This window comes from Perna viridis, chromosome 9 (genome assembly GCF_037379345.1).
Source record: "Perna viridis isolate PV_CMFRI_1.1 ecotype Kerala chromosome 9, ASM3737934v1, whole genome shotgun sequence".
In the NCBI taxonomy this organism is placed as follows: domain Eukaryota; kingdom Metazoa; phylum Mollusca; class Bivalvia; order Mytilida; family Mytilidae; genus Perna; species Perna viridis.
The window spans coordinates 39,512,284-39,525,855 of NC_142453.1; the positions used below are offsets into that span (position 1 = coordinate 39,512,284).

General features: G+C 32.2%; 1 protein-coding gene across 1 annotated transcript; it reads left to right on the forward strand.

Moving 5' to 3' along the window:
- The first annotated feature begins 2,514 nt into the window (after nt 1–2,514).
- On the forward strand, nt 2,515–13,565 carry LOC148608460 (replication factor C subunit 2-like). The gene is made up of 9 exons (XM_088544519.1): nt 2,515–2,688; nt 3,911–4,022; nt 7,346–7,452; nt 7,996–8,097; nt 9,311–9,411; nt 10,646–10,803; nt 11,825–11,890; nt 12,497–12,691; nt 13,182–13,565. The coding sequence occupies exons 1-9, from the start codon at nt 2,606–2,608 to the stop codon at nt 13,293–13,295; spliced, it is 1,038 nt and encodes a 345-aa protein (XP_088400645.1). The 5' UTR covers nt 2,515–2,605; the 3' UTR covers nt 13,296–13,565.
- Nucleotides 13,566–13,572: the final 7 nt, after the last annotated feature.

The window sequence follows — 13,572 nt, forward strand, 5'->3', positions numbered from 1 at the left end:
AGCTGATAACAGCTTGCAATGATGGGGGGTAAAGTAACTGTATATTGTTTCGTTTTGTATTTTTTTTTCTTTTGCTCGATCAGTCATGGTTTTGGTGTTTCCATGGGTTTTCATCAGCAATATCAGCTTCATTGCTTATTACAGTACATGCATTGGTGTGAAAGAATTGCGGGGCTTTGTCAAACTCCCTCTCCGTAACGTTTTATATGAAAATTCTGTGGATTTGAGTTTTGAAACCTAAAAATTCGGTGGGTAAGCTTACAATATTGTTGTAAGTATAACTGGTAAATCAATATAACCATGATTCGGATTACTAAATTCCCAAACTGTTATAAACTCCAGTCTACTGTCAAAAGGAAGAACTTTCCAATGAATGGTGCATGGCTAAACCAAGTTTTAAAACGCTAAAACTCACGCTTCCATTCGCGATATATTGCACAAAAAAAATGGCAGCTTAACATTGCTACCGGGAAAAGTTGGTACATTCAGTAATCAAAGCAGTACAGAAGAGATATTGATAATACATGTGTATTATGAAAACCCGCCGTCTTATAATCGCTTTGTAATGAGGAAATATAATATTTCTCTATAAGATCTGGATAGCGGAAATAATTTTTTCCAGTTTATGTTTTTTTCAGACAGTAGAACTATGGTGCATTCTGGTGCATTGCTACGATAAACCACGTGTAATTTCGAATGTAAGCGGCTTCTTTTTAATTACAACAAGATTTTTGTAAATCACCAAAAAATACTTTATACAAAGAAACAGTATAAACGTTTAGAGAACAAAGGTGAGTGCCGAAAAAAGATTGTTATTACTTCAAACATTTTTTCTATAGTTCAGTAGGCCTTATGCAATGGGAGATTCTCTCCCCAATATTATTTCTTTGTATGTGAATGATTTTGAAATGGAGTTTTTAAATATTGGTAATGTAACTTTGTTTCTCTTTATTATGCTGATGATATTATTTTATTCTCCGAAACAGTTGGAGCTAGGTCTACAAAGTATTATTATAATCAATAAAAAGGGTATGACACTTAACACATCCAAAACAAAAATTGTTGTATTTAGAAATGGTGGTCTAGTGAGGGATGCTGAAATATGGTATTATGATGGAAACACTTTAGAGATAGTGGATGAGTTTTGTTATCTAGGTGTACTGTTGAATTATAATGGTAAATTTTAGAAAACGCATTTAAGCATCTAATAAACCAAGGTAGAAAAGCTGCATGTGTTCAATCTAAAGTCTAAGATGTCTTCGTTCTATATTTGAATGACGTTACTCAATTGAATTTATTTGATACTTATATAAGCAGTATTTTGTGTTATGGTAGTGAGATATGGGGTTTCCATAAAGCTCTAAATGTCGAAAAGATTCAGCTAGATTTCTGTAAAAAGCTGTTGGGTGTAAAGCAGTGTATAACAAATGTAATGGTGTATTATGTATGATCTTGAAAGGTATCCTTTAATTTACCTTAGAATTTATAGAATGTTGAATTATTGGTTTAGATTATTGACTTCTAATAACTATAATCTTGAAGCCTATTATATTTACCAGTTTGTGTATTTTTGTGACAATTGAAATAGTTGGGTCTACCGAGTAAAGCAACTATTGTACAGTTTGGGTTTAAATGTGTTTGGTACTATCAAGAATATGATTGTTAGTGACAGTTTACTGGTGTATGTGAAAGAGAGGCGAAACAATTTTTGGACGAACAGCCGAATGGTTCAACTAAGTGTTATCTGTATAAATATATTGTCAACAATCTTTGCATTCAAAACTACCTAACAGAACATACAAGTAGATTTTAAAGTGTATTTAACTACAATGTAGGTTGTCATCACATAACTTATTTATTGATCATGATGTACTTTAATATGGCGTTTCCATGGTGTAAATAGACCAGATAGGAAATATGCACTCTGTGTTTTGAACATGGTCGAAGACGAGTTTCACATTGTATTACGTTGCAAAGCATTAAGAAGGCGTTATTCTAAACATTATAATAACCGTCATCCTTCCTCAATTAAGCTCAGATTGAGCCACTCTGCACGGAAAACGTAAAAGATGTGCGTAATCTAAGTAGATACTTGATGTATGCTTTAAAACTTTTTTGAATGGTTCTTAGTTATATGATATGCTTCTCTGGTATTATCAAGAAAAACTGTGTTGACATCCAGCAGTATTGATGCTACATTTTGTATTGCTATACGACTGATGAGCATGATGCGCCCATAGAGAGTTAATAAAAGAATTGAATTAAAAATATAAGCTTATCATAACAATTTATCAGCTTGTTATAACAATTTACTAATTTATTATAACCACTTATAAATTTGTTATAACAAATTGAATCAATTACGCGACGTCTCTAATCAGCTTTCGTATTGCTGCTCAGACGTTAAACCCCAACAAACAAACAAACAAACAAACTAATCAGCTTTCGTAATATTCTCACACACATGTCATACGGAATACTTTCAATGCCTCACCCAGGCTTGTTACGATAATTATCATTTATCAAAACTTCCGGCTTCGTTCGCGGCAAAATCAATTATACAGGACAGAAAAAAACAAACTTAATTTTAGTTTGTAAAGCGACAATGGCCGAAGAACAGGCGATGGAAGTAGAAGACACTGTTCAACAGAAACCAGCACCATCAAAATCAAGTTATGAGATGCCCTGGTAATTAACCATTTAAGGCCAGCACACTTACGGTGTTGCTATGTCAGTCACACACGACGCTGGTTCTGCTGTGCAAGTCCGAATGCATTTTTCACACTCAAACTCTAACATTTCTGTGCTCATGAATGCAGCTTTATTCTATCATGGCATATTTCAATTCTTCATTACAACGTTTCTATTTTTCTGTAGTTGTGAACTTTTCTCTGGACTGAGAATTTCGACATTTTCGTGCATATAAAATGGAATTCCATTATTATTTTAATTATTTTCTCTAAATTGTTCAATTTCCATAGGAGAAGAAAAACAGGTCCTAACTTTTACATCAACAACAGCCAAATTAACAAGAATTTAACAGACTGATTTCCATACATTGATCAGATTTATAAGAAATGTGTTCATATGATTAAAAATCATGAATCGCTTGGAGTATTTCTTCAGGCAAGACATACATGTACAAAATTTGTTAAAACTCATTTACTCATCTATAATACATGTATTTCAAATATAAAACAGAAGTTCTTGCTCATTTTCAAATGTTTTTATATAAAGTAATAAGATATGCAGTTGTTTTACAATTATTTCCAACATTAAAAATTTGTACATCTCATATGAGTCTGTTTTACCAATTTCCATGTGGTAATTATGGAAAGCAGAACTTTGGGACAGGGAGCCAGTGCCTATAAGTTAACCAACCCACAATATTAGGTGTAGTGCCCAATGCAAGGAATTTGATCAATTAAAGGCCCATGTATTATGTGTTTCAACATTACAACATCATTGCAGTAGACTCTGTGAATAAAAGGAGAAACATTCCTGAAGCATTTACTTTAATAACTATTCTTGCATTCAGATTGGATTGTTCATACTCTAGTCGGTGCAACCTATCAATTGTTCCGTCACTGCATGTAGGATCTAAAAAAAACTTCATTCTACTTTCAGATTCCTTGAGTTTTTCCCATTACATATAATACTTTCACAATCATGAAATCGGAAATCTGATCATCAAGATGAACTTCCTTGTGTATTTGTAGCTGTGTGTGAAGATTGGTCGCCATTTTTTTTTATTATTATTATTTGAAGTGGGTCTTACATATACATTAGAAAATTCTGCAAGCTGATAAATTTAAGGTTTGACTTGATATTTTAAAAGAAGAAAAAAATATAGGTTTACACATACAATGTACATGTATGCACACACTTATTCTTTGTAATTTTATTTCAGGGTGGAAAAGTATAGGCCAATCAAATTACACAACATTGTTGGAAATGATGAGACAATTAGCAGATTAGAAGTCTTTGCAAGAGAAGGAAATGTCCCAAATATAATTATTGCTGTAAGTTATATACAAGTTTCTCTCATAAAAATTTCAGTTGCCCCTGGTGACAGGAAATTATAGGAATCTTAGAACACCAAAAGTTGAAAGACTGGTTAACAAAGCTGATGCTGATGATGCCGTCTACATTTTATTTATAGATAATTTGTGTGTGGATATTATAAGTAGTGAATTTCATACCTTAAGCATATTTTAAGTTCAGTCTTTATCAGTATCAAATATTTTGGTGGCTTAAAATAATAATTAAATGTAAATAATGATTAAATTAATTTTTGTGGTCTACTAATTTTTAGTTATTGCCCGTTTTCAACGTTTTTTGCTATTTTTTAAAGTTATTTCTTTCTAAAATCTACTCTTCTGACACTACTTGATAAATTGGAAGCAAACTTGGTATGAACGTTCCTTGGGGTATCCTGCATAGAACTGATGTGGGGATTTTTGATCCGTCGAAAAACATGGCCACCGTTAATAAAAATAGAATGTAGGGGTCAGACAGTAGTTTTTCGCATACATCTCCAAAACAGTTAGCTTTGGCCAAATTCTGACAGATAAAAGTGTTCAGCATGATGAGATCTATCTGCAGTCAAATTTTCATTTTAATCTATTAAAAACATTTCATGAGTTTTTATGTTTTTTTTTTTTTACATAGTGGTATTGTGAGTCTAATAAGACCAAAACTATCAAAATCAGAATAGGACTACAAAGAAATGGTCATTTTTATATCATGCCCCTCAGTGATATTTTCCCTAAATTACTAAAAAATTACAATTTTAACTAACTTGTCACACCAAATTGATACCTATGATAATTCAAGAAGTTGTAATAGTAAATGTCATTTATCATTATGAAAAAAAAACAGATTTCAACAATTTATATCATACCTATTTCATTACTGTGTGATTCTAAGTCTGTGCTGTGTGACTATTTGAGTACTTTGAATATCCCAAGCAGTGACGTTGTGTAGTTCATGGATGACGTCAAGTTTTGAGTCACTGTTACTGATAAAAATCTTGTTGCTATTTTGTTTTTTTAAATACCTTGCACAATGCACCTCTTAACATATAGCCAGATTACCAATATCACTATACTGATTTTATGGGAAAATGGAAATAATGACCAGGAAAGGCAATTTTCCTCAAATTATGCATTTCTCTGAAATATGCCATAATTTAATTTATGGTCTCAATAACCACTTCTAACGTTTCCATTACTTTACATATTAAAAAAGTGATTTTCAAAGTCTCACTGTGAATTCCCAGGACAAATGACATCTTAAAGCTGCATACTGTTGCGAAGCTTGGAAAATAAGGCTTCCAAAATCATTATGCTAATGGTACGATGATAGTAGAAATTCTTCACAAAATTTACTTGAATAAATAATACTGAAAATCCACATTTTTACCTGTTCTGTTAACTGACAGCATGAAGGCAAATTACTCACACATGTAAACAATATTCATACACTTTTGTAGTTAATTACATATATGATTTTAAAGTACACATTCTCAGCTTTATTTTGACTTCTTTTAATCGTAATACACACAAATAATGCACTTACAATGCATATGTCTAGGTTCAGTGTGTTTTTGGTACTACGTAGGGGGGGTGGCCATTTGACCCGGAAGTGGTTAGTGAGACCTAAGCCATGTTAGAGTTATTGTCCTTTTTCAACATGTTTTTCTATTTTTTGTTATTTCTTTCCAAAAACTTCTCCTCTGACACTACTTGACCAATTGGAACCAAACTTGGTATGAATGTTCTTTGGGGTATCCTGCATAGAACTGATGTGGGGATTTTTGATTCGTCGAAAAACATGGCCGCCATTACTAAAAATAGAAAATAGGGGTCAGACAATAGTTTTTTCGCATATATTTCCAAAACGCTTAGGTTGAGCCCAATCTTGACCAGGTAAAAGTGTTTAGCATGATGAGATCTATATGCGGTCAAATTTTCATTTTAATCTATTAATCCATGTTGGAGTTATTGCCCTTCCTCAAACTTTTTTGCTATTTTTAATGTTATTTCTTTCAAAAATCTTCTCTGGCACTATTTTACCAATTGAAACAAAACTCGGTACAAGTGTTCCTTGGGGTATCCTGCATAGATTTGAAGTGGGTTTTTTTTTTATCCATCAAAAAACATGGCCACTGTTACTAAAAATAGAACATAGGGGTCAGACAATAGTTTTTTCGCATATATTTCCAAAACGCTTAGGTTGAGCCCAATCTTGACCAGGTAAAAGTGTTTAGCATGATGAGATCTATATGCGGTCAAATTTTCATTTTAATCTATTAATCCATGTTGGAGTTATTGCCCTTCCTCAAACTTTTGCTATTTTTAATGTTATTTCTTTCAAAAATCTTCTCTGACACTATTTTACCAATTGAAACAAAACTCGGTACAAGTGTTCCTTGGGGTATCCTGCATAGATTTGAAGTGGGTTTTTTTTTTATCCATCAAAAAACAAGGCCACTGTTACTAAAAGTAGAACATAGGGGTCAGACAATAGTTTTTCGCATATATCTCTAAAACTGTTTAGGTTTAGCCAAAATCTTTCAATTGCTGAAATGATCCATATTTTTTAGGACTACAAAAGTCTTCAAGCTTAAAATTTGTCAGACGCCTTCTATATGAGTTATTGCCCTTGACAGGGGAAAATAACAGTGTTTTTTTTTTTGTTTTTGTTTTCTTTTACAGTTTTCAGCCAATGTCTTGAAAACTATGATAGCTTAAGACTTTTATTTACTGAAATGATCCTTATGATAAGTCCTATCAAAGTTTTCTTGAGTAAAAATTGTGGGATAACTTCTTCTTTAATTTATTGCCCTTGAAATGCAAAATTCAACCAGATGAGCAATTCAGGCTCCTGAGAGCCTCTTGTTTTCTATTTTCCCATGGACAGAAAAATGTGAAAAATAATACCCGCCTAATTTGGACATCAATGGTAAGGAAAAGTTTAAGTATAGAGCAGTATCAACATTTTGTATACGTAATCTTTTAACTAAAAACTTCTCCCTGTCGAAAGAAAATGTGAGAAGTGAGTACAAACAAGGAGAAATTTGTTCTCATTTTTCCCTCTAGATTAGGCCCTGGTACCCACAAAATTGATTTTTAACACTACATGTATATAATGCTTATAAGTTTCGAAACTTAAAACTCATACACACGAATATGTTCCATTGTCAAAATCCACAAAAATTAAATAATTTCGAGTATTTATAAAATGAATAAAATAAATTAAGAGTGTACCTCACATTTTAATTAAAAATAAATCAATAAATTTTACTATTTTTTTAGAATAAAATGCTTATTTTATTCTACAGGGTCCTCCAGGGACAGGGAAGACAACTAGTATTCTTTGTTTGGCTAGGGCTTTGCTTGGGACTTCCTTTCGGGATGCAGTGCTAGAACTTAATGCTTCAAATGAAAGGTAAAAACAATTCAAATGAAAATCATATGAACAGTGGGCATTGAAAACAAATTATACTTTGAATTAAGCTAGTGATTCTGTCTGGAAACATTAAAATCCACTTACACAGTATCATACTGGGAAAAAAATTAACCATTCAGTTGACATTTAAATGCACATAATTTAATTTCAGAATTTACACATTTTTTGTTGGACAAAAGGATCTCGCATATCACATAAACATTCTTACACCATGTGACTGTAAACTCGTAGACTTTTTTCTTGATTTAATCATTAAATTTTTATACTAAATACAAATTATAAGAAGTACTGAAATGTATTTTTTCCCACATGCCTATCGTGAATGCCTGAAAATAAAATGCTTTCTGGGATATTTAATGGGTTCAATATGATGGAGGTAATTTCTTTAGACAGAAAAAATGTTACATTCAATTGACAGTTTTCCCCTACATTTATGTAAAACCTACAGTTAATGATATGGAAGACCATGTCCAAATTGGTTTCAATTATCCAACAAGTCCTAATGATTGTTTTTATTCACAGAGGAATTGATGTTGTCAGAAATAAAATAAAAATGTTTGCCCAACAGAAAGTGACATTACCAAAAGGTCGACATAAAATCATCATCCTGGATGAGGCAGACAGGTACCATATAGTTTAGAACAACCCCCCCCCCCCCAAAAAAAAATATTTGGCACTTACTGGGATGTTCCTCCTATTGTAGTAGAAGAAAAATTGGATATGGTGAAACACAACAAATGCACCAGTGTACACAGCCAAATCGGCAAATGTGCGACATGATAATTATATGGTGCTCGATTCATATGATAGTCATATGACAATCATATGATATTGAACATTTGAAGACCTTTTGGTTATCTCTGAAAGTAATTATCATTTTGTCTTTAGGTTATACACAGGCCAATGTGCCACACATGATAATCATATGTTGTGAAAAACATATGATTATCATATGATAACCATGCTATAATCATATGCTATAATCATATGGTGCTCGATTTATATGATAATCATATGATGCAAACCATATGATTCTCATTTGTGGCACATTTGCCTGTGTATAACCTAAAGACAAAATGATAATTACTTTCAGAGGTAACCAAAAGTTCTGTTTATAGGTGTTAACACGCAATTAAGTATTAACCTCTGAAAGGGCCTGTCAATCAAGATAATAAAATCCATGGTAACAAAACAATGCCACTTCTTCAAAATAAAACTAAAAAGTTCAATAACAAGACAAAGACACTTAAACAATCAACAACTCCTGACTGTTGACAGGGGCATGCAAGTTTTGTTTGGGTTCAACTAGTTTTATAAAGCCTTAAATATCCTTCTTCTTTGTAAGGTAAAAAATGAACTGAAACAAAAAAAAACAAACACCACAAAATTCACTCAACAATGCATCCAATTTCCTCTGTGGAATACCTCAATAAAGACAAAATGAGATGTCCACCTAAAAAATGCTCACAGTTATTGAAAGCTTGCTCAGAACATTGTAAAGAATGACAATACCTTCAAAACTATCAGCATTAGAAATAATTGTGTTACTGTAATTCCATTGGACTGGATTTAGAATAGTAACTTCAAGTACTACAGAAAATAGACAAGATTTAATGTAGTGCAATTTTCAAGCTGACTCAAAACTGACTTAGTTACTACTTTTCTTGATATGATTTGTTAGTTTTATAATATTTTGTATTCAGTTTTTGTAATACAGTATACTTTAATATACAATTTAGGCTGGTACCTTCATGTATTTGTTAGGTTTGTCCACAGAGTTCTTAGTTATTCAAACTTTAACTCAGAAAATGTTTAGCAAGATATTGTATAATTTCAGTATGACAGATGGAGCTCAACAAGCCTTACGTAGAACAATGGAAATTTATTCTAAAACCACAAGATTCGCTTTAGCCTGCAACGCTTCTGATAAAATTATTGGTGAGAATTTTGTTGTAAAAACATAAAATGTATTGATGGTGTACATGTAGTTTTACTGCAGTTATGAAGTACTGTGAAAGTACTTTTATTTGTGATACCAATTTTCGTGGATTAGGAAAGAAATATAAGTTCGTGGATTGTTGAATTAGTGGTTTTGAGGTTTTCAGTGTACAACTCGATGGAAATCTTTTCGTTGATAACCAAATTTTGTGGTTTGGCCTACCCATGACACGGCACAATCTACAAAAAATGTAGCTTTAATACATAGTATGACTGGCACTGACTTGTTGACCTTATATGAGTTTTAAAGTTGAATAAAACTAACATAGGTCAATACCAAATAAATAGGAACATACAAGCAAGGTGATAAGACAGCCAAATAGAGCTTCATTGGATCAATATTTCTGGACATTTTTGCTCTACCAGTCCTAAAAATCAGTCAAGATACTTTTGATATTGAATTTGATAAGTGATTCCTTGATCCATGTAAATAATTACATATATCATATACATGTATTTAGTAGTCAGTATAGCTGTTTTGAATATCTGGTAAAGTCTGAAATGTTTGACCCATATCTGACATTGTGGCATCACACCCCCTTGTATCACATGGCTAACTTTTATTGCATGACTACCCTAGTGTCACATACAAATGTAGCTAACCTTTATAGCACATTACTTGTAATTCTCTATCATTTTCGTTCCTTGATTTCGTTTCTAGAACAGTGTGTGTGTACTGCTTATGGAATATGTGGTGAAGTGTATATAACATGGCAAAATATGTATCACATTCCATATAACCCTTGATCAATATCAGCCCTTGAGTCAGAGGCCTTCGTGCTGATATAGATATTTAGGGATGATATGTCATGTGATACAGATTTCTTCAATGAATAGGGTTTGGTTAGAAAAAAATCATAACTGAAATTGTTTCCTTATTTGACTTGTATGATATAATCTTGCTAGGAAGAGATGCAGGAAAAACTTTAATAACATTGAACAATTTTTTTGACATGAAAATGTTGAATATAACTAAAAAATCATTCTGTACAAAGTGTCAAAAGTACATTTGTACTCAGAACTGATAATCTTCTTTGTTGTATGTTTTTTTTTTTGTTTGTCAACCTATGTTTGTTATATTTAATTGGGTTTTATATGAACTTTTTGCAAATTATAAACTTCATCAATTGTTATTTTTTAAACAGCAGCTAAGAAGGTATAACATTTATTTTAGAACCAATCCAGTCCCGCTGTGCTGTACTGAGGTACTCAAAACTCACAGATCAACAGGTCCTGAAGAGGTTGTTAGAGGTGTGTGAGGAAGAAAAAGTTAGCTATACTGATGATGGGTTAGAGGCAATTGTCTTCACAGCTCAGGGTGACATGAGACAGGTGGGAATAACATGTAATATTAGTCATAGATCACTTACATGTACAGTTGTCACATCCTATTTACCTTTTTCCACTTAAATTTAGTGGAGGCCTGACCTTATTTCTAGTCTAATTTTGATTTTGTTTTCATTGGATTCCTCATTGAAATTCCTGCCTGAATTTTCAGTCAATAGAAAGTCTCACCAAGTTTGAATTACTAGGGGTCTAAAAGGCCAAAAACAACTTATTTTAAAAAAAATTCATCTGATTTTGATGATACATTTTTTATAAACTTTTTTGTATGCTTACAGTTTTAGTATATCATTATTTATTTTGAGATTATTGTGTACAAAGGAGTCCATGAAAGCAGAACTTTCATTGAGTTTCAAAATACTGTACATTATTGTATCTAAACCAGTCATCGTGTCCATAATAAACTGCAGGTCCCAAAGTTAAAGTGTGTCAAAAAATAATATTGTGTCACACTTGTCCCAAGTGAACAACTGCCTAGGGTCATATCTTGCTGTACTTGCCAAAGCTTTTTTACCAATTTTGTCCAACCAAGCTTATGGTTACTATACCTTCTCAGTTGTTCAAAATACCATGTTGTAGTTTGAGGTATGAAATGGAATACTTTTGTCCTTACACTTGCTCAATGAGGTACATGTAGAAAGTCATTTAGTACAGGACAAACCTTATATCAGAACTGTATTCTATGTGCCTTAGAAATAATTCTATTATAGTTATATATTGCAGATAAAGGATGGTATCATTTACAAGTGTGTTGATTTGCTTTGCAAAATGTTTTGCCTTTTAACTTTTCTATTTAATTTAGACACAAAAATCTTCTCTCTTCACTATGTGATTTCAGCAGTATTATTTTTAATCCAATTCATTTAATCAATAATATGTTTCAATTTCATTGTCTTAAGTCAGGTTTTGCATTTGAAAAAAAGATATGAATTTTAAGATGTAATTGAAGAAATACAAAAACTCAGCATTGCCCAAAATAGGTTGTTAATTGCCATATGCTATGTTGTAGGCTTTAAATAACTTACAGTCAACTTTTCAAGGATTTGGACACGTTAACAGTGAAAATGTTTTCAAGGTAAGCCAGTTGGATGGATCTTTAATAGTTAATATGTGATGTCGAAATTGATATTACTTGTCTTTCCTATTGATATTTATGAGCATTAAACCCACTAGAAAACCATCGTGAAATGTTTTACAGTAAAGGTTCTTTTCACCGGTAATTGAATCAAAATTTGCTCGAAATATTTGTACAGTGATGTTAACCTACACCGTTATCCGAGTTGACTCATTGAGAACAAGAGATTTTTATTTTGTCAGGCTTTTTTTATACAATCCATGACGATTGTATTGCGAGAGATTTTATTGCCCTTCGAAAAAAAAAATAGGATTCTGGATTAGAAATTTCAGTTGCATGACAACAGGGTTTCAAATTCACTCTCAAGAGTAAAGGTTAGGAGCTTTTTAAAGTTCAAATTATGTTTCTCCTGAGAAAAAAATGAAAATCTTTGATAAAGTGTCAATGAATAAGTTGAAGGTCCAAGAATTGAATTAAGGAAATTTCAGAAGTCTTAAGTCAGATATTAAGGGTTCGTCACCTCGGACCATCACTAATTTGACCCCTTCAATAGTTTTAAGTGAGCATGTTTATTTTTTTGTTTTTTGTTTTTGTTTTTTTTTTCAGGTATGTGATGAACCTCATCCTGTACTGATTAAAGACATGTTACAACATTGTGTAAATGGGAACATTGATGAAGCCTACAAAACAATGGCACATCTATGGAGACTTGGGTATTCTCCTGAAGATATCATCACTATTGTGTTTAGAGTCTGTAAAAACCACAGTATGCCTGAGTTCCTCAAGTTAGAATTCATAAAGGTTTGTTGATTAAAATTACATTAAATAATGATATAGTACTTCTCTGGTAAAGAATCTGGCAAAATGTTTATATTAAAGATGTGGCACATGAAGGGGAAAAACACAGATTTGTATTGTTTTATCTAGGTATTAATACCTCACAATCTCTAGAAATAACCACCATGTTGTTTGTAAAGTTTGCCTTTTTAAGATATTGATATGTCAAATTAAGTTGAAATGCACAATGGAAAAATGGTGGGAAAATTTCCTCACACTTTTTTCCCATTATAAGCAGTCAAAAATATCTATGTCAACTGATGCTTCAGGATAAATTTAAAAGCCTTTTGGGGGTTTTCTAGATATTCTGAATACATTTGAGATAAAAAAAAAAAAAAAAAAAAGACCAAATGGAGAAAAAAAATGCAGTGTCTCCTGATTCTTGCACAGAATGGTATTTAAATGTTCAGTAAGGTTTTTAAGAAGTCACAAAATTTGTTTATTGTCATTTTAGGAGATTGGTTACACCCACATGAGGATTGCAGAAGGTGTGAATTCATTGCTACAAATGGCGGCCATGTTGGCTAGACTGTGTAAAAAATCAGGCACTCCGACCTCTTTAGGGTGAATGTACTTAGTGCAATTAATGCTTTTAGAACATGTGATATCAGGTGCATTTACTAGTGATGGCCATTTAGTGCTATTATCATTATTGTTGGACCAGTCATTGACAATGAGATGTCTAGACAATATTTGTAGGGAAGAGTTAAGTTTTCCTATAACCCATTTGTCTTCGTGTTATTACAGCACCAATTTTTATGCATACTGTTGTATTCATTTGGTGCTTCCCAATCTTTTGTGAAGCAAGTGGAAAGAAATAAACTTAAGAAACATTTGATTTTTGT

Excerpts from the sequence above, each read along its gene's own strand:
- LOC148608460 (XM_088544519.1), top strand. The coding sequence starts at position 2,606 with ATGGCCGAAGAACAGGCGATGGAAGTAGAAGACACTGTTCAACAGAAA. Across the intron at positions 8,098-9,310 it reads ATCCTGGATGAGGCAGACAG|TATGACAGATGGAGCTCAAC; the intron begins GTACCATATAGT and ends GTATAATTTCAG. Across the intron at positions 9,412-10,645 it reads CGCTTCTGATAAAATTATTG|AACCAATCCAGTCCCGCTGT; the intron begins GTGAGAATTTTG and ends CATTTATTTTAG.